A 26,926-nucleotide genomic window follows, 5' to 3' on the forward strand; every position below is an offset into this window, starting at 1 on the left:
GTCTTACATACTTTAACAGAATTATGTGTTTATTCCTGGGTTGGACCAGTTGTCTCTTTGAGAGTTTTCAGCTCATTAAGGGATTCTATAGGAGCACAATGAAGAGGAAGCCTTCAGAAAGGCTCATTAAGGAGCCGTTAAGGAGAGGCTGACCTGGACTGTCACTAATGTTAAATGCTTTAAATTGATGTAAGAAGGAAAATAGAATCAGTATATCACATGTCTTAGTTTCCAGGAATTAAATTGGTCATATGTTTGTTCCTACATCAAAGACTAACATGGCATAGTGTTCACTTGTTTTCTCATAAAATATATCAAAAAATCCTAAACCTTTCTTAAAAGATGGGGACTTATTTTCAGCTAAAGCAAAAGCATCTGTTGGTACATACCCACATTGTAATAGTGGGTTTTCCAATAGGAACTTGCTCTTCGATTAATGTGTACTTGGGTAAGTCATGTAACCTTACTAAACCTCAGTTAACTCATCTGTAAAATGGATATAACATAGGGTGATTTGGGGTATTAAATGAGGTAGAGTGTGTAAATTATTGTCATCTAGTACATTGACAACATTTGATATATGGTTGCTATTAATATTATTGATATTATTATTTGTTTGAATCAAGACTGTCTATGCCATTCTAGGACTCTTGGCTTTTATTTTTTATCTTTCATCTTGTGTCTTTTATATTTTTTAACATCTTTAGAGACACATAATTTACTCACCATAAAATTCACCCACTTAAAGCATACAGTCAATAATAAATTCACAGTTGTGCTACCATCACTGCAGTCTAAGTTTAAAGCATTTTCATCACCCCCAAACAAAGCTTGTACCTGTTACAGTTAGACCATTCCTCTCTCCCACAATTTTCTATAGCTCCAGCGAACCACTTCCTGTCTCTATAGATTGCCTATTCTGGACATTTCATGTAAATTAAATGATATAATATGTGGTCTTGTATGATTGAATCATTTCATTTAGCATAATGTTTTCAAGGTTTATCTATGTTGCAGTATGTATTATTCCTGTTATTGCCATATATTGCTGAAAATATACCATATTTTGTTTATCCATTCATCACTTGATTGACATTTGGGTTGTTTCCACTTTTTGGCTATTATGAATAATGTTGCAATGAACATTGATACCAGTTTTCGTGTGGATATGTGCTTTCATTTCTCTAGGAACGGAAATGCTGGGTTGTGTGGTCACTCTATGTTTAACAATTTCGGGAACTGCCAAACTGATTTTTCAAAGTGGCTATATACACCATTTTACATTCCTACTAGCAATGAGCAGAGTTCCAATTTCTCCGTATCTTCACCAACACTTGTTATTTTCCATTTCTTAAGTTTTAACCATCCTAACAGATGTGAAGCGTTATCTCACTGTGGTTTTTAATTTGCATTTCCCCATCAATTAATGATGTTGACCATCTTTTCATGTGCTTATGAACATTTCTATATCTTTTTTTGAGAAATATCTATTCAAATTCTTTGCCCATTTCGTAGATGGGTTAATTGTCTTTTATTATTGAGTTGTAAGAGTTCTTTATATATTCTGGATGTTAGTCCCTTATCACACATATGGTTCACAAATATTTTCAATGCATCTTGTAGGTTATCTTGATACTATTTTTATTAACTGATAAATTTGAACTTTCTTATCCTTGTACATTTAATGCTTCCGTGCCTTCTTGACTGATTTGCACAAACTCTCTTTCTAGCCTCTGTTTCTCTACCTTGCGCTCCAGTCTGTCCACGAGCCCCTTCAGGTGCCTGAGGAATACCTGAAGCCATACGACTTTATCCAAGACAAGAACAGGCGTCACTATGCAGGAATGGTGTCCCTTATGGACGAAGCCGTGGGAAATGTCACTGCAGCCTTAAAAAGCCATGGGCTCTGGAACAACACGGTGTTCATCTTCTCCACAGGTAAGCCTGTCGATAGGAAAATCATCTCTTGGCAAAGCCTGGGACGTGGCATTCAATAAGTGGAATGAAGACAGATTGGAGCAGTTAGCATTTCCTTATTAAAATAAATGCTAAGTGCAATAGCGGAGACATGATAATAATGGATAGAAATGTGTCTGAGGAAAAGGAATTATGGGCTTTCCCTCCTCTTCCTTCAGATATCAAAATATTCTGGGAGTGTGCTTGAAAACAAGCATTTGCTAACCTAGTGAATATGCGTGGACATCAGTCATATGCAGGGCCGCCGGATAGCCAATGCCTGGAGTGGCTTGTCCTCAGCTCTCTCTACAGCCCGGGCATCTTCCATGGCTACAACTCTGCTGGCTAGGGGGGTCTTTGTGTCAGTGCAAAAACAGACTGTGGTGTTATGAAGACAGTTAAGAAATGGAGCCATTTAAATCTAGGCTTGAGTCTCCAAGTTTAGATTTTTTCTTTTTGTATTAAAACTGTTTTCTGACAATAAAAGTCATACATATTGGTTATAGAAAAATCAGAAAAGAAGGAGAAAAAACCCTCATAATTTCAGGACCCAGAGATAACTTTTGGAAATCATTTTTGTTATGGCAACGCCCTTCTGATTCCTAGTCTGTTATATATGTGATTCTTTTCCCTTTCATTAGGCACAGTTTTCGAAAATTGTACCATGATGTACTTTCGGTGTAGATCTTTGTTTATTCATTGTGCTGAGTATTCAGAGAGCACTTTCGATCTGAAAGTGCAGATCCCTTGTTATGGGAAATTTCCTGGTGTTATTTACTTTGGAATTGCTCAGCCCTCCATCACACCTTTCTCCTAGTCTCTCTTTGCAGAACTCCTGTTATTTGAATATGAGATCAATCCTCTAATTTTCTTAGTTTTTTTCCTTTCCTATTTTCATTTTCCTTCTACTATTGGGGAAATTTCCTTATCATTGTTTTGTAAACTTTCTATTGAATTTATTTCAATTGCCATGTTTTAATTACCAAGAACTCTGTCTCGTTTTCTGATAATTCCTTTTTTGTAAAGTTCTCTTTTTATTCTATAGATGTAATAACTTGTTTTTCCAAAGCCTGTGCTCCTACACATTAATTTCATATGTGTGAGTATGTATGTGTGTGTATACATATGCGTACGCATGTACGCATATACATATTTTTTAAAAATATCGTTATATTCTCAACATTGTCTCTCTTCCTTTTAAGCTCTCTTGTTTGTTTGTTTGTTTGTTTGTATCTTTGTTTTAGTCTGTCTTTCCTGAGGTTAGCTTTCTCAAATCCACAGTGATCCTTGGCTAAAATCTAAAAATTTGATTGGAAACTCCAAGTGTGAGGTCACAGCTTGTCATCTGGTGAGTTTTACTGTAAAGTGACTGTGTAGGGGTGAGGTGACATGTTGGGGAATTAATCTTGGTATTCTACTCAGTTGTTTTGTTTTATTTTTTAAGAGTTTTTTTGCTTTGCTTTTAATAAAGCATGGTTATTGCATCTAGCATCTATTGAGCACCTGCTATGTACAGGACACAGTTCTAAGTGCTTTACATGAATTAGTTCAGTTAATCCTGACAATAACTAATTCTCTGAGGACTGTTACTATCTCATCTTGCAGATGTGAGAACTGAAGCACAAAGACGCTAAGTAACTTGTCCAAGGTCACGCAGGCAGGCAGAGGCAGGCTTTAGTGTTTCTGGCTTCACAGCAGTATCCTGCCTCTGAGATGATGATCTTATGTTCTTACTGGGTCTCATGATATAGCAGAGCTTTTCCCAGGGTGTCTGCAATATTGATCTACTGCGGAGACCCTGGGCATGTCTGGGGGTAGTGTCTACCCTGAGCAGCCTTATTCAGTTACTTTAGTGCTATCCAAATACTATAATTTTCTAAGTATGCCCTTCTGTGAAAAAGATTAGATATAAGATAAAATTTGTTTCCCTCCCGCCCCAAAACTTACCCTTTAGAAAAGAGGGAGATATGTTATACTTTCCTGACAAGATCACTCATATCCTAGGAGTGCTTTTCAATTTACATTATTTTGAAGAGCCGAGTCTAGCACTTTGATCAGTGCTGGTTTTGAATGCCTATAGAGATCTCTAGAAAGAATCAATAAAAAAGGAGGCCAGAACATTTAACACTGTTTTAGTAATTATTCCTGAGAAATGACCTCACAGTTGCAAGAATGAGAAGTCGTAAGTTTATAAAACAAGTCTTTGTTGTAGAGGTCACAATTATACAATTTCAGGACAAATGATTTCTTGAAATGAAAGCATATATGGATTAATGTATCATACAAGGGCTAAAAAGTGTTCAGACAGAAGTGAAGATGGTAACTCTGGAAGACTGTGTTGAATATCTCAAAATGGCTCTTGTGACAACAAAGATACTGATGTCAAGAACTCATGGGAAGAAGTGGAATAAATTTTTTCATGATCGTGAGAATGGAAAAATATTTTAAAGTCAGTATTTTATTATGCTATTTCAAATGTGCATGCATAATTATATTTTAAAACGGTTGACTATTTCATAAACATCTATAATATTTTATTTATTCAAGTTGGCAGAAATAATATTTGGAGCTTCTCACTGAGAAAATGGGGATTACCTTATAATAGAGTTGTCTTATATTCTGGTACTATGTTATGTTAGTAGATAATACTAATCTTGGACCATCTTTGTTTTCTGGGGCTAAATCCAACTTGATCATGGATATATATTTTTATTATCCTGCTGAATTCAGTTTGGTAGGGTTTTATTTAGGATTTTTACATCAATTCAGAAATGAAAGTGGGGTTGGTTGTTTCTTTTTTCTGTCAGATTTTGTTGTTTTGGTTATACTCACGTCATAAAATAATTTGGATGGTTTTTCCGTCTTTTTCTATGCTCCGGAACAGCTTGTGGAATGTTTGAAAGATCTTTCTGGTTAAGGGGGTTCCTGGAACCTTTTTTTGGAGGCACTTAAAAAATTATCTCCATAGTTTAATTTTTTTGCTGAATTATATCTAGGTGTGAGTCTTTAAAATGCTTTCAAACTAATTTTGTCTGAAATTTAGTGAGTCCTTTAACTGCATGCCGAGATTATTATTCACTCCAGGAAGTTTTCCTTGTTCACACTTAAGCTTATTGCTTTTGTTCTGCTTGATTTATATTCCAAAAATATCTTTAATTAATAGGTTGACTCACTGATTCAGCTTTTCTCTCATCCATTTCAGCTGTCAGTCCTTTTTCTCAGCCTTCTGGAGCTCCTCTGCATTGCCAGTTAGACATTTCTGTAGCTTTAGTTCTGCTCTTTAGGATCTGCAGTGTAGACTCATGTATATTTATTGTGCAATAAATACTGATTGTGTTTTTAGTTTTTTTGCAGTCTTTTCTTGGCTTCCATCAGTTCCCTTTTCTTCTAGGCTTGTTGGTGTAATAATGACCACTGTTTATTAAATACTGACTGCTTGCCCGCGCCCTGCTCTGGTGCTTTTCCTATACTTTATCGCACATGTTCTAAGCATTAAAGCTCAGAGTAACCTTGCAAGATAGGTTTCTTGATCCCCATTTACTGATGAAGAAATGCAAACTTCTTTAACCACTTAAAGAAGTTAAGTGATTGGCCCAAAGCCACACATTTAACAAACGAAAGAGCCAGAATTCAAACCCAGATCTACTTGAGGTCAAGACCTAATTGCCCTAATCAATTGTTTTTCTACCACTCGTCTTCTTTTCCTTTTATTTCATCCCAGTGTCCTTCATTTCTTCTTTTGGTTTTCTACACATCTGTTCACAGAACCCACCCTTTCCATGAATCTTTCTGAATAGACAGAACTTTTCTAAAATATTTTTATATGAAATCATTACCAGCTACATACTCTTCCTCTGAGTACAGGCAATGAAGGATCTGCCCACACAGAGTGTGAGGCCATCTCCTGGCCTTGGGTCACAGATCTGTAGCTTGAGGTCAGATTGATGCACACAACTCACTGAGGTGGCTTTTAGGCATTAAGTTGGCCTGTAGTCTGTTGACCCTGATTGACCTAGTTCTGTTTTCTTCTCTTTTGGCTACCTGGTTATTTGACAGGCTAAAAGAACCCCAGTGTACAGTTACCAGACTCTTCTATCTTCTTACCTTCAGGGTATTACTTCTGGGGACATTACCCAGGATGTTACCCAAACAGGGTGCCCACTGTCAGACTCTTTTCCTGCCCGCTGTCTTCTGGGAGCTGGGATCTCTAACTGCATGTGCAAGTTGAGGAGATAATAATTTTCTAGTTGTGTCAAAAATTATCACCATCCCACTCTCCAGCTATCTTCCTACCTCCTTTCAGGTAGGTGATAGCTCTGTGTCATGAGGCAAAGCCAGGCAGGTCAGCCCTTGTTTCCTCAGTCTAGCTTCTTTGGCCTATATAGTCTATGGCAGGGGTGGGGAACCTTTTCGTGTTGGAGGCTGCATTAATTTAGCTGTAATCAAGCAAGGCCACATTCAAGAAATTTCAATTATTTATACTTAAAATTGTACATTATTTTGTAAAAATCTAACTACTATGTACTTAATAACTTCAAAAAAATGAAAACTATTTGTTAATTTTAAAGTTAACTAACTTTTTAATGACTTTGTTCTGTCTGCTGTTTGTTGGAAAGCACTTGAATATTTGGTAGCCGCATGGAGGTCCACAGTTTCAGTCGATCTTCTAAATGGGTATCAGTCATTTGTGACTTTAAGGGTGTCTTGATTTGGGTTAGGTAGGAGAATGTAGATTTGCAGCAATAAGTGGTTGAAAATCAATAAAGCATTTTTCAGGCATGTTGCCAAAGGCATGGATATTCTACTGCATCTTTCCCTATTTCATTTGGATCTTTCTTAGCATCAAACAATGACTTCAAAATGTCATCTACTGAGAGCTCAATCGATTCCATCTGTAGTCCTTTAGGTGCCTTGGTGATATCAAGTAGGAGAGGCCAAAATGCTAATTTGAGTGTGATGTCATGATTCTCAAAGTCAGTGAACCTTTCATTGTATTCTCCAATTAATAGGTCTATAACAGCTGTGTATTCTTCATATGATTCACATACATCATCCTGCTCATCAGTGACCTTTGCTAACGGGGGAAGATGCTCATCCAAAATTTCCTTTTGAAGAAGTATTCTGAAAAAAGATGGCTTTTTCTCTAAACGCTTGGATTTTTGGCCACATATCATATATTGACTTATAATAGTTTTAACTTGCAAAGAAATATTCAAGTTGTTTTGATTTGACATATCACGCATTTCTGTGTGATATGTCAGAAACGCTGCATTCCTACAGAAATCTTTCAATAATTCACATTGCTGATTCTGCTCTTCATAAAATTTAACTGTCTGTTCTCGCAGAGATAAAATTTTGGCTAATGCTTGTCCCTGTGATAGCCAACACACTTTAGAATGCTATGGCAAATCCACACTGAATACCTCGTCATTCAACTCTAGCGTGTTACAAAACTGATAATACCGTGTTGCATTTACATGAGTATAGTTAACAATACTTATAACTTGTTGCAAAGAGTCACTTAAAATAGTGGCTTTAGCACAGAGATTTTGCTGATGCAAGATACAATGAAAAGAAATGAGCTTCTGGATCTGTTAATACTTTTTTTTATCTGTGCAGTAAACTCTTCATGTTTTCCTGTCATGGAAAGTGCATTGTCTGTACAACACTCACTAAATTTACCAAATTCAGTCCAACTTCACTTTTATCTTGGAAGTTGTTGAGGATATCTATTCCCTATGTTCTGTTCGTAAGAGTGCCCAAAGCGAGGAACTCTTCGTAGCAAAGAAAATCTTCTGTTATGACACAAATGAGGTATAAAACCTGCACCAAATCAGTAGTCTATCAGTTGATTCATCCAAAGTGATTGAATAATATGTATTTTTCTTTTGAAATATTGCACGAAGTTGTTCTGGTAAGTTGAAGGCTAATTCATGTTGCCAATCAGTTATGGTTCTCCTTAAAAGAGGCAGTTGTTTGTACTTTGAAATGTTATTGGAGTCTAAGCATACTACAACTTCAACAATGCATTCTTTCACAATTTCTACATCACTCAATGGCTTCCCGTTTTCCCCAAGTATATAAACTCCTTTATAAGTTGCTTCAGTGGCATTATTTTCAGGTCTTATTGCTACTTGAAAGAATTGTCTTTGCTTTTGCTTTTCATCTTTTAATTTCTGTAATACAACCTTTCATGCCTCTCCCTCTAATTTAAAATATTTGTGGTCTTTATGAGTGTTATAATGCTGATGAGCATTGAATTTCTTTAATGTTGATATTACAGTATCACAAAGCAAGCAAATCATCTTATCTTTAGCAGAAACAAGATAATATTGCAATTCCCAATCCTCATTAAAAAATCTGTTTTCTTCCTTCAGCGTTCTCTTGGTCTTCTTTGACATGATGGGCTGTTAAGAAGACAGAATTAAAAAATACTGTTGAGCTGTGCAACAATTCACAAATTCCATTTCAAACAGAAACACAGTGCACTATTGTCAAAATCTGATAACAGATTGACATACTCAACCCCCATAAACTCTCACCAACCAGCTTTATGGGGTAGTGGCGCCAGTCAGGCCGGGGAAATTAGAACTAAGTCTTGAGCATAGCAGCTGTCAATTTAGCCCTATGGCTGACTAATGTTCTAATTATGCTGGTCAATCTGGGAGGATTCACCCATGGATTCATAGTCCACTTGAGACTGGGAGCAGGGAGCGTTTAGAAATGTGCAGAAATGGTTTTGGTTGTCACAGTGACTTGGGGGCAAAGTTGCCACTTAGTGAACAGGCACCTGCAATGTTCAGGCTCGTTGTGCACAATGGAGAAGTGTTCTGCTCCAGACATGGGCAGCACCACCATTGAGGAACACTGACTGGATCCTGTTCAACAGCACGTTTCTGCTTAGAGATGAATAGAGTAATTTATGGCAGCACCTAAACTTTTAACATTTATGACCTGAGCTTTCATAATATTATTTGTAACTTAATATCTCAAATGGAGTTAATAAAGAATCTCAACTAATTCTTCTAAATCTTATGTCCCTTTCTCCCTTACATATAGAATTCCCTTCAAAACTGGTAGCTGGCAAAGGGAGAGCTCCTTCAAGGTTTTAAATGTACTTATGCAATTGGCAGACTTATTAAAATATTATAGAAATTCTCTGCCAGGAACAAAGTAATATGACTGCTAGCAAACCAGTCTCGCTAAGTTCTCCAAACATTTAAATGACTTTCTGACAAAGCTAAAGGAAAGCCATTAAATGAATAAATCAAATAGTATGTCTGCACTGTCTTTTTCTGTGCAATTATGCATTTATATAGCACATCTCTCGTAGAGGGAAATAACAACACATGGCTCAAAACTTTGAGACTAGAATGATCCTTTCCATAGCCAGTCATTAATCCATGCCACCTCTTGAGATTTTTACCTGTTAAGGTCCATACGGAGAACATGTTGGATCACTTTAAAATTTATTAGTATAGGTACTAATTTGTTGATTATTTTATGGAGTGAAAATAATAACCAATACATTTTACTGAACAGCCACTCTGATTTGGCGTCTCCTTTGGGCGAGTTACAGAGCAGAATTTCCAGGGTTGGGGATGGTGGTCCTGTCTCCGTCTTTGTCTCTGGCTGTCCTCAGGGATATGTCTCCCTCAGGCACTCCTGATGCTTCCTGTGCAACAGGCAGTATGGACAGGTCTCCTGCCAAGGAACCCGTGATGGTGGGGAAGCTGGTTTTCCATCTCGATCTCACTTTTTCCAGTGTAGAAACTGTGAGTCGGGGGAAATTTTCTGTGCGCTTGGTGCTGGGCAGGATGGGGACAGGGACGTCACAGATAAGGACATCTGATTCTCTGACTGTGTGCTTGGAGTTTTTTTACTTCTCTGTGGCCCTGGGAACCTACTCATCTTCATATTTGAGTTTGAGGATATTGCTGTTGATAATCTCGACACTGGATATTTGTTTTCTGTGTCGGGGAGAGAAGACTGCTCACTTCTGTGCCACCATTTTGGAGCCAGAAGTTCCAAATTCAATAACCAATACATTTTACAGACCTCCCACCCCCAAACAGTCTTGCATTTGTATTCTCCGTGACAAACTGTTGAATTCAAAATTCTAGAGTCTAAGGCAAAAATGCCTCTCAATCCCTAGGCTTATCAGATCTTCAATGTTTTATTATGTTGCTTAATATGTGCTGGAATACAATATTGTCTTGTTGATATTCTGAATTTTTAGCAGGAGAAACATGAAGTAATCATTATTTTCACACTTCTGTGAAAGGACAGCACTGTGGCCTTTCTCTGAGTTTATAATTAATGGAAGATATATATTGAACTGAGCATATTTATTGACTAAATTGCAAGAAGCTCTCCAATATGTTTGGGTTCACTTTCTCCTCTGCTTTTGCGTTCCATTTTAAAAGTCAATCTAAAATGAATCCATTTCTTATATTGTACACTCCTCTCAGAACTCACTGGAGCCAAAATTCCCTGTGAGGCGAGAGGAACGTTATGTTGGACAGGCTGCCCTGGAGGATGAAGTGAGATGAAATGTAGATTCTGTATAGAAATAATCACCTGGAAATCACAGCCACAGCAAGAGGAAGGGGCTAAAATAACATCAGGTCACCACAAGCTGGAAATGCATATATTACATGGCATCTCATCTGGTGCCCACATCTGCTGTCTCCTGCAGCAGTCTGAGCAAATATTTAAAGATGAAACTATATAGAGACAGACTAATTGTTAATGTGTGTCTGTGAACTCTGCAAACAAACGTGATTGAATGTGTTATTGTTAGGACTCCCATGTGGACAAGTAGCTAGGTGAACCCTGTCTGAGCATAAAGACCTATGCAGGGCTTTTCAGACTTCAAGATTCTGCTGAAAAGAGATGAGCAGAATAAATAATGAACTAATTAGAAGGCATCTGTGAGACCTACAGGCTTTGGGAAACCTCTTGAGATGTATGAGCATGGCAGCTTCCTATGTGAGCAGAGGTTTGTTCATTTTGATTAAATCAGGTTAAAGGAAACTTGACCTTTTGTATCACACCTATCTACCACTCCTCCTTTTTAAAAGAGTTCATCTGATCTAAGAAAGATCATCTAAGATGATCATTTTAAAAAGAATTCCTCATGGTTTTTGGGACACAAATGCTAAAAAAGATCTAAGATGATCTAAGATCTTAGAGATGATCTAAGATCATCTAATCTTAGAAAAACATCAAGACCCAGAGAGGGACTGGTTTTGTAACACTCAGGGGGCAGACTTCCCAGGTCCAACACTCAACTCTCATATTCTGTTACTTAGGCAATCTTGGACAAGGTATTTGAACTTTTGGTACCTCAGTTTCTTTATCTGTAAAATGTGGATAAAAGTTATACCTACCTGATAGGACTGTTGGGATTGCAACAGCTGCTGACACACAGTAAGTGCTTTATTGTTGTTAGGTTGTGGGATATAACAATAGCTAAATGGCTAGAGCCCAAACCATTTCCAGCCTTTGGTCTCAAGTTTGCTTTTTGTTTGTTTTGGTCCTTATTTTGTCCCATATGGCTTCTATTTCATCCCATTGCTCTCATCAGGCCATTTGCGAATACCTATGGCCATTCATCACTCATTCATTCATTCACTCTGAGCTGCGCACCTCTATGGGCCATACTCTCTGTGGAGCCCTGGGAAACAGCGGGGAACCAGGCTGACTATCCACAGGAGAAAGTGGTTTATTTCCTAATCCAACAGTCTGTTAGTGGGCGTCAGGAATGTCAGGAATCCTCCTTTTTCAACTGAAGATGGTTAGCAGTCTGCAGCAATTACTACAACAAACTTTTTGCTTGCATTTTTTAGCATTTGTGTCCCAAAAACCATGAGGAATTCTTTTTAAAAGCAGTCTTTTGTTTTAAAGTTTGATTACTGAGAATATAATATGTTTTGAGAACCTTATTGCTTCCTCTGATACTTTCTTTTCTTCACATTTCTTCTATTCTTTGTTATGTTTAAATTGAAAGGTGATTTATCATGGAAGCTACTGGATGTATTTTGTAGTTGTTGCACCATTAATTATTAAGGTAGCGAAGTTTAAATTCTGCTTTTAATTATCTCCTTTTTTTGGAAAAATTTATGACCTAAAGGACATTAAATAAGCAAAAATTGAATGTGATTCTTTTTTAAAAATTTTTCAATAGATTTAAGGGATACAAGTGGTTTCTGTTACTCGGATATAGTGTATAGTGGTGAAGTCTGAGCTCTTAATGTACCCATCACCCAAAAAGTGTACCCAATAGGTAATTTTTCTTCCCTCAGCCCCCTCTCAACCTCCCCCTACTGAGTCTCCAATGCCCATTATGTCACTCTGTATGACCATGCGGACCCATAGCTTAGCTCCCACTTGTAAGTGAGAACATGAGGTATTCCGTTTTCCATTTCTGAGTTACTTCACTTAGGATGAATGTGATTCTTCAAGATCATTTTGTTTAATGTCATGAATGCTATTTTACCAAATACTACTAGAAAAATTGAAATTATATAATCTATTTTGTCTTATATTGTTTAACTTTTATAAATATTTATGGTTTCATAAGCATATAAGGTTATTCCTAAAGTTACTTATTGCTATACTTTCTCTTTTATTAACTGTTCATTCATTTTTCTATTTTTTAACTATTTTAAAGTTCTTAAGTATATATATTATAATATTAGCAATCATATGTATTAGTTCTTAAATATATAACATTATAATATTAGCAAACAGTTACTGTTGACGATTGAAGTATTTTACTCTGAAAATAATAAATATTTATACTGAGTTAGGATTTTAACATATAAAGCAAAGCACATAGGAGTTTTTTTTTTTTTTACTCAAAATGACATCGAGAATGCATATCTATATTTGAAAGAGACTACTCAGATATCAATAATGCCAAGTATCCTCCTGTTTGTTTTACTGATATAGTGACACTGATTAGCTATGACAGTAAACTACACCTCATACCATTATTGATCATGCTCAAGTTCAAGGATGCCAGAAATGACATTAAAGTAGGCAATGGGCTATTTGGTCTTCTAGAGGCTAATGCGGAAGTTGAGTGACAAGATTTGATTGCCTATCGAGGTCAAATCCATATTTACTGTATATTTTTTTACAATAACACGTTAGTGATTCTTTTTTATTTTCCCATTTCAGATGCCCAGTCCAATTTAAAAAGGCTTTTAAAAATCCACTGGCGTACACATGGAATATGTGCAAATCTTCTGCTTGTTCTTAATCTTCTGATTTGAACTTGATTTGCAATGTTAACCCAAAATGTTCCTAACAAATTTCTGATCCAGAGCCTCAATGTCATTCAATTTCTCTGCCATAATGATTTATTTTTGTTTAAATAATGTAAAATATTCTGCTTTGTATAGGACAGCACTAAATTTACCTATTTGGGGAATATGGTTCAATTATTTTTACTATTTAATGGAAATGCAGGGCTCTAGTTTCCTATTGCTGCCATAACAAATTATCACAAAACTTAGCAGCTTTACACAAGAGAAATTTATTTTCTTACAATTCTTCAGATCAGAAGTCCAACACAGGTCTTACCAAGATAAAATCAAGGTGCTGGATGTGAGAGCAATCTGGTTGTGACATCTGTCACCCCACTGATCGCCAGGGTTGATAGGCGGGTGGCCCCTTCCTCCCTCACCACACCGTGTGTGTCCCTCCCCCTCCTGAAGCACGACGTTCCCAATAAAGGAGGACCATTCGTCTTCAGTCAAGGGTATATGAGTAGCTGCGCTCCCCTGTTAGAACCTCCAAACAAGCTCTCAAAATCAAGGTGTCAGCAAGGCCGCATTCCCTTCTGAAGGCTCTAGGGGAGGATCTGTTCCTTCTTATTTGGGTTATTAGCAGAATTCAATTCCTTGTGATTGTAGGACTGAGATCCCCATGTTCTTGCTGGCTGTTAGCTGAGGGCCGTTTCTACCTTCTAGAGGCTGCTCCTTCTCTAGGAAGAAGAGAAGACTCTCTTCTTCCATCTTCAGAGCCTTCAGCAGTGGGTTGAGCTCCCCTCATGTTTTGAATTTCTCCACCTTTTTCTTCTCTCTCATTTCTCTGATCTTTGGGGCCATAATTCTACTTACCACATGCAGTCACCCTGGAATGATGGACAATTTTCAGTATTCTTTCTGATCATCTCCCATCCTCTACTACTACTGTTCCTGGGAAAACTATTCACCACAAACACGGATGGTCATACTGATACTTTCGTGGTGGCACTAGTGTCCCCTGCCCACAGGGCAGAGGGCTCAGCTGACTGCTCTGAAAAACAGATGGTAGCGACTCCATATCACCATTTACCTCCTCAAGAAAAGCAATTGTTGCAGGCCCAGGACCTCTGAATGATAAGGGTAATTAACTGTTTAAAACATCTTCACTTGTGGATGTGAAGATAAGAACAACTTAGAACAAGGAGATGCTTTGAACAGGGATTATACCTCAGAGCCTTTGAAACTTGAGGAGGGGCTGGCTCTAGTTTTCTTTGGAATTCATGGAATGATTTCTTCCACTTAGGAATTTTGTTTTACATCCTGAAAAATACACAGGAACCTCTAAATGATTATAAAAATTGAGTTCTCCAATCCACAACTACACATTTGACACCCTGGAAATGTGCATTAATCCTTTTTCCTAAAATAAAACCTCAACTTACCTGTATTTATTGAGCACCTTCTGTGTAATGAGCAATGTGCTCATCTCTGTGTTTACACACACATAAAAGTTCTAGGTTCTGCTTTCAAGAGCTTACGTTCTCATCTGAGCAGTAAGACTGGCTGTCTGACCCAGTCCGAATAGTGCAAGGCTTGATACAACTAAGTTCTGGGTGGTGTGGCAATGACAGTGACAGCAGGTGCTATAGCATTTCCTAGCAGACAGGGGAAATATGAGCTGGGGTGGCATGGGAAGATTTCGTGGAGGGGGTGGGATTTGAGCTGGAAATGGAAGGATGCCTAGAATTTGGATGGGCAGAGGGAGAAGGGTCCATTCCAGATGCCTCTACAAAGAAGATGATGATGATAATGATGACAGTAACAGCCAATAATTCAAGAGCACTTGCTGTATCCGAGGCATTGGGCCAAGTATTTTACATGTATCAACCCATTTAAGAGGTACTACTGTTGTCCCCAGTTCCTAGACGAAGAAATAGGTGATTGGAGAGAAATGTAACTTGTTCCAGTCATGCATAGCTCTGCAGGGGTGGAATCAAACTCAGGCCTGTCTGATTTCACAGCCAAGCCACTGTGTCAGAGGCCGTGATCCCGAAGGGGAACACAGGGCAGCTCAGAGCATGGTACCCACGTAGACGAAGTCTGGATCAGCAGAGTTCTGGAAAGATAGAGCTGGAAAGGAATTTTAGAGACAATTCCCATATAATCTTTCCATTTTAAAAATGAGGAAATATAGGCCTATACAGGCTAAGTGATTGACTGATATCAGAATGAGACTTAGCCTGTCTCTTGCTCTAACCCCGTGTTCCTGCCCGCGCCCCCCCCCGCCACAGCTGGGTGAGTCCATCTGATAATGCTGCGGAAAGGTTAGAGTCACCCTGGTGGTGCCAGAATGCAGCTGGGGGCTGCTTAGTCACCTGGGAGGTAAAGCAATATCTTTTATAAACCCCCCTGGGAATGGATTCCACATGGGAGAAGGTAGCTCACTGAATTTCAACTGAAACAAAGAGCTGTTTGAGTGCTCGTGACATATGGACTGCAGTATGTCTATTTGATATACATGCAGCCATCTTTAAGAATTGGGTAAAGATCAGCGTAGAAAAAACTATATTTACCAATGATGTGGAAACATCACTCTTTATAAAATTTCGTTATTCTCTTCTAGCTTTCATTATACCCCCCACCCCAACCGGTGGTGAAATGGGCTGATTGTGTTTTTATCTTTCTCTGCTTTTTCTCTTCTTCCAGTGGAAATATGAGTGACCAGTGAGATGGCCAGAGGAAGCTGGAGGCAGAAAGCGGGGACCAAATGAGGAATATGAGTTTATGAACCAGCAGAGAGTAGATTGTGCGGCAGGTGTTTTGGGGCTGGAATCTTTTTAACATTGTTGTTAGTAATAGACGCAAGACACAACTTTAGCTTTCCAAGGGGGCACCTGTATTATCAGTTGAAAAACAAAAGCTGTGCCTTGTTTATACTCATCTCTTTTAGAATGTAAAAATAAGGATTCTACTCTAGTAGTATTGTTAAGAAAAAAATATGAGAGTGGTTAAATTTTATCTACTGAAGAAGCAGTCTAATTCTTTCCCATTTTCCTCTGCTCTGTGGGGTTCTCCTTGAGGGCAGTGGTGACTGCCATGCACATGTGTGGAATATACTCGTAACAAGGCATTTGCTCCAAAAAATAAGAGAGTTCCAGGGCTAGCTTTTGTGGGTATTCCGTCCCAGATTCCTCTCCACTTTGGGTTTATACAAAGATTGCTGTGGTTTTCTGACTTGGTTTAAGGCCCTCCCTGAGTCAGCTGAGGAAAGACTGCAGTCTCCTTCCTCCCCAGGAGTTTATCGGAGACTTGCTCTTCCGAGGAGGGCCTGGGAACGCAGTGCCTGAGCTCTTGGCAGGAGACCGCCCTGCTGTGCTTGGCCTCAAACAGGCTGCGCTTGTCCGTTGCTTTCAGAAGCATGAGTTCACCCCACCAGGCCTAAAAACAAGAAGAAAAATATATTGAAAAAAATCCCTGGTCGCTTCCCTTGCTGACTTTGGCAGTTAGGTACAAAGCATCAACAAAACCTTGTGTATAGAAATTCTGCCTTCCAGGCTTGTTCCCTTCTTACAGAACAATCCTTAACCTTGTAGGGCTCTTTTTTCATGTTTTCTTAATGAGAAAATATTTCAGAGATTATTGGCACCACAGGTTTATTCCTTTCCGGTGGTTTTCACTTTTAACCAGCTATAATCTTTATGATCTCTTTTGTATTTTTCTTTCCCAGTATGGGCCACATCTAATCTGCCTCTCCTAGGATGACTATTCAAAGAGCAGTGTCTTTTCTTTTTCTTTCTTTCATTTTTTTAAATCCTTTCCATCCCAGAGCACTTTTACAATTGTGTGTGTGCATATATATATATGTATATATATTATATTTTAAATAAGTATTGTTTTAAAAAATTTAACCAACATTAAAAATGACATCTACTGCTGTGAAAGCTACCAAAAAAGTTGTGTATCTGTCCTCAAAACAGCCTATGATCTGGTGACATGTTCAGACACACACCAATTAGTCAAAAGTATAAAAGTGGGGGTAGGGGGTGAAGGAGGTGCTCTGTTTGGACTGACAATGCTGGTGGTATGGTGGCATTTTAAAGTCCCACTTTGGTGTCCCATTTGTGGTAGAAGGTCCTTCTCAAGTCCAGAGACAATAACACAGGCTGAATAGTGGGGTCCGATGAAAACCCAGTCCCCAAAAACGCCTTGTGTACAGTATGTGCAGCTCACATCTGTGAGTCCCGTAGGGAGTGGCTTGATTGGTGTCTGTGGCAAGTGTGGTCATCAGGCTGTTACCAGATAAGGTCAGCTGACCACTCATCATTTTCTTTTTGGTAACAAGAATTAGTTAACAAGCGTGACTCTAACAAGCATGACTCTATATTTTATTTCAGACAATGTATTGGTTCTGGGGAGATCTGAAGCCAAATAAGATATGGACTCCTGTCTTAAAGAACACCTAGCATAGTGGTGGTGGTCTTTCATTCAGTGTGAGGCATAAGTGTCAGATTCCCCTGGGGGTCGGAGGGGGCCAGGCAAGTGTACGATGTGGAAAAGGCCTTTCCCCTGTCTGAGACCATGATCCATCCCTTGGAAGGGCTGTGTTTATTTCCTGACCTCCAGGCTAAAAATCACTTAGTGTAAGGAGAAATGTTACTGATAGGAGTGTGAACGGTAAAGAGGGGAACCAAAAAATATGTTGAACCACTAGTCTAGCCCAGTGCCGGGCAAAGAACTCAGGGACTGTCTGAGGTGCAGGAGTGTGCATGGTTTCTAGAGTCACGCACACACCTGCACGGGCCACAGTTTCAGGCCAGAATAGAAAGATGAGGTTTGGAGGGGAGAGGGGTCCTTGGGGGAGGCCTCCCAGGGAAGATGAGGGTGAAATAAACTGTGCTGGAAGGATTGCTGAGACGTGGGTAGGCGAATGGACACCGAGAGCAGGACACGTCGGGCATGCACAGTGGCGTGCACACGGGTGTGGGAAGAGGAAAGCAAAGGTGTGTTCTGGGCACGGCGCCTTCCCATTGGTGTTCACAGGGGCACACACAACCGCAGGAGAAGCAGGGCGCATCTTCCTGAAATGTTCATTTCACTTGAATATAGAAGAGGGGGAAAATTAAGAAATTTAACTGGTTAATAATTTAAAACATTTTAATATTAAAACAAGGGCAAATTATGGAACAGAATGCAATTAATTTCATGGATGTTTTTCAAGTTCAAAATCTCAGGTTTGTACTCTTTTCTTTTGATTCTTTGCTGAAAGAATTTAAAATTCTTTAAAGGAGATCAAGTCCATTCTTTCATTCACAAAAATAGCAAAAACAAACAGGGATCAGAATCCCCCTCCCCACCCATCCGTACCTGGATCTTGAGGCACAGGCTGTGGCTCCTCTTAACTGCCTGGGGAGGCAGCACACCTGGCAGGACTTGGCTGGGCTGTGAGACGCCCAGTTGGAGGCCCAGGAACTTTGTACTCATCACACTTGTCCTGTGCTCACTGACACCGCAGATTCTGGATGGCAAATCTTGATGGTGGCTAGTGTGGCTCCCCCTAAAGGATGTGCCTCCGTCCCACGTGACAGACATGAAGCGTCTCTGGCACAGGTCTGGGCCAGGGAGTCTGCACTCTTGCTGAGGATGCAGAGAGACCTGGCTGCCTTGGTCTCCCAGGATAACGAAATTAAGGGTCTTCAGAGGCACTTCCTGAGTCTTCAGTTTCCTCTCCTTTCTCCCCCTCTTCCTAAGCATGCCATTCCTCTCTTCTGGCCCCTCAGGCCCCCTGCTGTCCCCAGGTCCTTGCCTCTTGTTATTCCTTTGTGTTCAGCATGTTTGGGTGGTGAATCATTAGGTAACTGAGATAACAGTTTCTGTTTTTCCTAGACAGAGACAAACCCCTCCTTTTCAAAGCTGTCTTTGGCCTTTTCTCAGCTTAGAGAAGGCGGCCTGCAGCGGGAACCAAGCTAGCATGGCGACAGAGGCTAGCCAGAGGCAGAATAGTTGGTGCCTCTACACGTTTCTGTGCCTCTACACATCTCTGTTTTAATTTTTGTGCTTTCTGTTATGTGTTGGATTGACTTTAAGATTTTCTTTGTTAGAACACCAAACTCTGCTCAGTGTTACAGTGTTCTCGTACCATAGTCATCCACTCGCAAATTAAAGGAATTAAGAAAATGACAAGAACTCATTAATCCACTACTAAATAGTGCCCCAGCCTTCATTATTCAGGGGAGAAAAGGGGCCTGGGTCTGTGCCATCAAACAGGTGGCCACTTAGCCATACATGGCTATTGAGCATTTGAAATGTGCCAAAGTTGAATTGAGATGTGCTACAAGTGTAAAATACTGAATTTCAAAGACTTGATATGAAAAAATGAAAAATCATATCTCAATAACTTTTTATATTAATTACATGTTGAAATGGTAGTATGTATTGATACATTAAGTTGAATAAGACATTATTATTTTAATTTCAATGGTCTTTTTTTATCTTTTTAAAACGTGGCCACTGGAAATTTTTAAATTGTATTTAAATATTACACTATATTTCTATTGGACAGTGCTACTTTAGATTGTAGCTGCATAATTACGATAAGTTATACCTCTTGGGAGTTCCTGGGGATTGTTTATTGAAGATTTTTCTTTCAGTGATCAGGATGAGATGGGAATAACACATAGTAGACTATAAGGGTCTACGAGGCAATTGCTGTGTCTGTTTAATGTACTTCTTTGGAGTCATGAGTGATGAGGTCATTTTGCTTAGAAGGCTCATAAACTGACTTTGAAGGCATTTCCAAAAACAGCTTTGAGCATCACCTTTGAAATAGGGGTATTGGCTTCCAGGGACTCCACTGAAAAATGCAATTCATTTGGTTGTATGAGTCTGGGGTTGGAATGTTTAAAAACAAAAAAGGACGCAGCAGCAAATTTCATGCTTCATTACTTGAAGTCCCTACCTCCAGTGGGCCTCAGTATGTAGGAAGGCACCTGGGCAAGAATGTGATCATGTCTAGTGTTACTTTATCAGTGCAGAACATGACACGATGGAGGCAGAAGGAGGCAAGAAAGCCTTTTCCAATGGCTCCGGAGAAAACCCGAAATGTTTAACCTGTTTGTGGTGATGTGATACTCCTTCCTCCTCGGTGCTAGAAGAAAAATTGTTACAACATATAATAGGACTGTGGGATCCTGGATCAATATGTTATTCAATGCCCATATTATATAGCATATTTTCTTTGACATTTTCATCATTAGTAACCGTATAGTTCAAAGACACCCTCAATGTTGATGCATCCATGTTCAGAAATCTTTTTCTTTTTTATGATTATAAAATCTTTCTTTGGACAAGTTCACTATTAGTAAAGTATTTCTCCATAAAATAGAAATAATCTTTTCCAAAAAAGAAGGCTGTTATTTTCTAAGCTCTTTAAAAATACCTTTTGTTGTGAAGCATGCTTTGTCTTCTACTTCTCTGCAGCAGGTTAGAAATAATTATCACCTTTTTATAAATAGGGAAATCAATACAGGGAGATTATTTGTTGGAAAGCACAGGGGAGCAGGGACAGAAATGGTTTGAGAATTTAGATATTTGTTTTCCATTTCAGCTACTGCATTCATGGCATGATGCAGCTATGTTGAGTACGAAAGTGTCTTTTGTTTGCAATAGAATATGCTCTTCTGAAAAGTGAGGAGGCGTGTCTCATTTTTAGGTGCATTTCCTTTTCTTAAATTCTACACTGTGCTTTGTTTAGTAGTATAGTTATTTCTAAAATACACAGAAAGTTAAGAGAGGTAAAGGAAAATTGAACTATCAATCTTGATGCTTTTCCTTTCTTCCCAATGGTAATAAAAGGGACTTAGGCATCCTTGCTGGTTTCTCTAAGGCAAAGTTGCTGCGAAGCTGTGAGACCTTCATTATCACATCCCCACTGCTTCGTCAGCTCATATTCGTGAGGAATTTAATCAGGTTTATTGCTGTGAACGACGGAAAACTGATGGCATTTATTTTCTCTGCAGGAATTTATTTACTTTTTTCCTTGGATGGCTGTCCCTTTGTTGATAATATTTTCCCAAGTCTTGAAGTACTAATTGATTTTGGAGCTTAAGCAAGATCACTTTTTATACTGAATGCAGAAACTGTTTTCCTGTGGACTAGTGCACAGTCTGTGTAAACATCAAGTGGAGATCTTGCTGGGAATTGTAAATGAGAAATAAATTATGGGTCATGATAATAAGGTGCTCCAAGTCTGAAGATTCAGAAGGAAGCAGACATAAATAGCCTTTTCCTTGGAGACACCCAACCAGTCATCCAAGGTGTGTTTCCTTAAGCATTCAGGACCTGAAAAATGTACAGAGCCTTGAAAGTGTGTTTGCAGGTGTAAAAATAATGGTCAATGGATCTTTCTCCTTGTCATGTTTATATACAATGTGGGGAAAGCAAGAAACACATTTTTGAAAAGAAAAATGATTTTAAATGTTGGTATTTCAGGACAATGCTTTGCTTTTAAAGTTACATGCCGTTATTTCAACCCCAATTCAGTCTATTCCCCGAAGCACATTCTACTCTTCCCCTTGCTCTCTTTACTATTCTTGGCTTTGGGCATATATTTCTCATCATAGAAACTTGATAAAAATCCTCGATTTAATCCTAACTCAAAGAACACATGAGGAATTTATAATAAATTTTAACTTCAAAAGACTGCCCCAGTCAAATGACTGACAGGGCAATATAATGTGCCAAAAAAAGATTCTAGGTCCAGTCAGTATAGAAAATCTTGTTAATAGTAGACTTAACTACTTGGCATGTTGGGAACAGGGAGAGGGTGGGAAGCCAGGTCTGGGCAAAGCCATGCATAGGAGGCTGAGCTGGCTATAGGACTGGTTCCAGAAGGTTGACAAGGAGTCTGATTTATAATGGCAAATTCGGGATCCACCTTGGAGAGACAGCGTGGCACAGTGGTTAAGATAGAGCAGAGGCTCTGTAATCAGACAGACATGAGGTCAGATCCTCATTCTACCACTTACTAATTGCGTGACTGTGGGTAACCTTTTCTGAGCATCATTTCTGCAAAATGAGGATAAAGTTTATTCACAGTACTATAGTGAGGATTAAATGAGAGAATTCACATAAAGCACTTGGTACCAGGCCTCGCATAAGTAGGAATTTAGCAAATATAGTTATTATTATTATTATTATAACTGTGTGGGCTTTTGCCATTTTGCACTGGTTGGTGAGGACACCGTAGCAGTAATCTCTGTCTGGGCAGTACGTTCAGGTACAAATATTGTACTACAGGACCTCATTCAGCCATGCTGTGTACACAGAGCCCAGCACCCCCTGGAAGAGGAGGTTCATGAGGGCTGGGAACGCTTTGGAATCTCACTTTCAGGAAACTGGAATGCACATTTGGAAACCAGGCAGAAGCCCACATATAACTCTGTAGTGGTAGGGGTAGCTAGAGGAGAGAGAGGTGGGAGTATAGGTGACAGGGAAAACTGGACTCCAATATGGAGCAGAGCTCAACCTATACATTGAAGGCTTCAGAATCTACAATTGTGTGGGGCTGGAACAGGCAGGAGCTGATGACCCAATAGCTTATTACTGTCTTTAAATATTACCACAGGTTCTTAAAACTACTGAATGGCAGCATTCTGGTTTTAAGCCTTTTCCAGAATGTGAGCTAGGTATGTTATTCTCTGTTTTTCAGATGAAGACATAGGGCTTAAGGGACAGTGATCCATAGTTCAAAGCAAAAGCCATAATTGCATTCTTTAGCTCTAGGCTTTCATGTAGAAACCACACTTATTAGGACAGTGTATGTTGTAGACACCTCTGTGCATAATTGCAGATTCTTAAAGCCCCACATTTTGTTCCAGCTGCTACTATGGTGACCAAGACAGAGCAGACTTCGGTCAGCTTCTCACGGGGGCCATCATAGTGCCTTGCCCTGAGGCTGAGGGACTCACACATGCATAACCCAGATGTGCTGGTAGTCACTGCCCATAGGGCCACCCTTACTCATTGGGAACCAGTGGATAAATGTTTCCCCCATGCATGCCCCACAGTCACAATTCTCAGAAGAATCTCACCAGAATTCTCAAAGGGTACCAGTGAAATTGAGCAGGAGTCACCTGTGGCAGCGGCCAACCAACTTGATAACACATCTATGTGTTGCTTTTTCCCTCCTTCCCTGTTCATTTCCCCCAGCCTCTCATTCCTGCTCTCTGGGATCACTTCTAAAATAAACTACCTACATGTAAACTTCTGCTTTTGACCCAGGCAAAGACCGTCAAAAAGCATTCACTCATAGCCCCATGTTCATACTGACTCCTGTTGTCTTCACTGTGTTGGAGCTTGAAAGATTAAGAACCTCAGATTAGGCCAGGCACGGTGGCTCACACCTGTAATCCTAGCACTCCGGGAGACCGAGGCAGGAGGATCACTTGAGCCCAGGAGTTGAGGTTGCAGTGAGCTATGATGACACTACTGCACTCTACCCAGGGCGACAGAGCACACTCTGTCTCAAACAAACAAACAGCACTCATATTATAAATGAGGAAATTGAATCCCAAAGATGTGAAGTTACTTTCCAGGGTCACACAGCTAGCTGGAAGCAGATTTGGGGAGTAGAGCTCCATTCAGGTTGTTTTGTTAATGGTCTTTCCTTGAAAAATGTCAGTCATCCTGTTTCTTACTAGTGATATGTTGGCTCTCAAGCCACTTGGGCTGCCAATAGGAAGAGCACTAGTAATGAAAAAATTTGACCATGCAAACACTGATGATATTTGGCTTCTGGATACCTGAGAGGCCATGGAAAGTTGATTTTAGTGAGGTTGAATTTGCTGAGGTGAGTACAATGAAAAGCAAGAAGGGCAAGGTGGTATACAGAAGAGATTATAATGGCGGGCCATAGAATGTAAGCTGGCTACAGAGGGAAATTAGGACTTGGTGAAGGGTTGTTAAAAGTTAGTGTGATTGGAGGATTGTATATCCTGAGTGCGGGTGAAGAGTTATTGAAGTGGGATTCTAGACCACTGATGTCCAGTGGAAATATTACACTAACCACTAATGTGAGCCATGTATGTAATTTTATTTTTTTATTTTTAAAAATTTAATTTTTAAAGTTGACAACTAAAATTTATATAGATTTATAGTGTACAGGGTGATGTTTTGATATGTTTACTTTATGGAATGGCTAAATCAAGCTAATTAACATATCCATTACCACAAATACTTATTTTTTAATGGTGAGAACATTTAAAATCTACTTTCTTAGCAAATTTTGAGTATGCAATATACTGTTATTAATTATAGTCACCATGTTGTGCAATAGATCTCCACAACTTGTTCCTCTCATCTTACTGAAGTTTTGTATGCTTTGACCAACATCTCCCCAATTCCACCTCTTCTCTCCAGCCCCTGGTAACCACCATTTTACTCTACTTCTATGAGTTCGACTTTTTTAGATTCTACATATAAGCGAGGTCACATGGTATTTGTCTTTTTGTTCCTGGCTTATTTCACTTAGGATAATGTCCTCCAGGTTCATCCACGTTATTACAAATGAAAGAATTTCCTTCTTTTTAAGGCTGAATAGTATTCCATTGTGTGCGTGTGTGCGTGTGTGTGTGTGTGTGTGTGTGTGTACCACATTTTCTTTATCCATTCATCCACCCATTGATGGACACTTAAGTTAATTCTATATCCTGGCTATTATGAATAGTGCTGCATTGAACATGTGAGTGCAGATACTTCTTCAACATACTGATTTCATTTCCCTTGGATATACACCCAGAAGTGGGATTGCTGGATCATATGATAGTTCTATTTTTAGTTTTTTGAGGAATCTTCATACTGTATTCCATAATGTACTAATTTACATTCTGACTACAATGTGCAAGGGTTCCCCTTTCTCCATATCCTTGCCAACACTTGTTATCTTTTGTCTTTTTGATAATAGCCATCCTAACAGGTGTGAGGAGATATCTCATTGTGGTTTTAATTTGTATTTCCATGATGATTAGTGATGTTGAGCATTTTTCACATACCTGTTGGCCATTTGTATGTCTTCTTTTGAGGAATGTCTTTTCAGGTTCTTTGCCCATTTTTAAAATGGGTTTTTTTGTTTTCTTGCTATTGAGTTGTTTTAGTTCCTTGTATATTTTGGATGTTAACCCCTTACCAGATGTGTGGTTCACAAATATTTTCTCCCATTCCATAGGTTGTCTCCTTCACTCTGTTGATTGTTTCCTTTACTATGCAGAAGCTTTTTGGTTTGATGTGATCCCATTTGTCTATATATTTTTTTATTGCCAGTACTTTTGGGGTCATATTAAAAAAATCTTTGCCCAGACCACTGTCAAGAAGCTTTTCCCCTATGTTTTCTTCTCATAGTTTCAGTTCTAATATTTGAGTATTTTATCCAATTTTAGTTGATTTTTGTGCATGGTGCAAGATAAGGGTCCAATTTTATTCTTCTGCATATGGATATCAAGTTTTTCTAGCACCACTTATTGAAGAGATGGTCCTTTCTCCATTGTGTGTTTTGGCACCTTTGGTGAGGATTAGTTGACTGTAAATGCATGGATTTATTTCTGGGTTCTTTATTTTGTTCCATTGGTCTATGTATCTGTTTTTATGCCAATATCATGCTGTATTGATTACTATAGCTTTATAGTGGATTTTGAAATCAGGTATTGTAATGCCTCTGCCTTTGTTCTTTTTGCTCAATATTGCTTGGGCTATTCAGGGTTTTTTGCAGTTCCATAAGAATTTCAGAATTGTTTTCCTATCTCTGTGAAAAATGTCATTGGTATTTTGATAGGGATTGCATTGAATCTGTAGATTGCTTTGGGTAGTATGGACATTTTAACAATATCAAGTCTTCAATCCATGAACATGAGATACCTTTCCATTCATTTGTGTCTTCTTACAATTTCTTTCACCAATGTTTTATAGGTTTTAGTGTACAGATCTTTCACCTCTTTGGTTAAATTTATTTCTAAGTATTTTTTATGCTATTGTAAATGGGATTGTTTTCTTGATTTTTTTTTTGGATAGTTCATTATAGAAACACTACTGATTTTTGTAGGTTTATTTTGGTATCCTGCAACTTTACTGAATTGGTTTATTAGTTCTAACCGTATTTTTGTGGAGTCTTTAGGGATTTTTATATATAAGATCATGTTGTCTGTAAACAGAGACAGTTTAACTCCTTCCTTTTCAATTGGCTGCCTTTTCTTGTCTTGTCTTGTCTTTTCTTTTACAGGGTCTTGCTCTGTTGCCTAGGCTGGAGTGCAGTGGCACAATCATAGCTCACTGCAGCCTTGAAATCTTAGGCTCATGTGATCCTCCCACCTCTGCGCCCTTAGTAGCTGAGACTACAGATGTGCACCACCATGCTTAGCTATTTTTTTTAATTTCAAAATATTAAGGGGGTACAAATGTTTTTGTTACATGGATAGCTTTTATAATGCTTAAGTCGGGGCTATTAGTGTGCCCATCACCTGAATAGTATTCATTGTACCTGTTAGTTAGGTGTTTGCTTCTCCCTTCCTCCTCTCTCCTGCCTTCTTGGTTTCAAATGACATTTACTTCTCTCTGTGCCCATGTGTGCCTATCGATTAGTTCCAAATTATTAGCGAGTACATGTGGTGTTTGTTTTCCATTCCTAAGATACTTCACTTAGGATAATGCTGCAAAAGACATTAATT

At 38.9% G+C, this 26,926-nt stretch overlaps 1 protein-coding gene across 1 annotated transcript in view; it reads left to right on the forward strand.

The window, feature by feature from the left end:
• ARSB (arylsulfatase B) overlaps nt 1–26,926 on the forward strand; it is a 178,759-nt gene that overhangs the window by 24,582 nt on the left and 127,251 nt on the right. Inside the window, exon 4 of the mRNA XM_012664539.1 lies at nt 1,731–1,938. Coding sequence (XP_012519993.1) covers nt 1,731–1,938 — 208 coding nt within the window. The remainder of the gene's footprint in view (nt 1–1,730; nt 1,939–26,926) is intronic.

The sequence above is a fragment of the Propithecus coquereli genome, unplaced genomic scaffold (genome assembly GCF_000956105.1).
Source record: "Propithecus coquereli isolate 6110/MARCELLA unplaced genomic scaffold, Pcoq_1.0 Scaffold9, whole genome shotgun sequence".
Classification (NCBI taxonomy): Eukaryota; Metazoa; Chordata; class Mammalia; order Primates; family Indriidae; genus Propithecus; species Propithecus coquereli.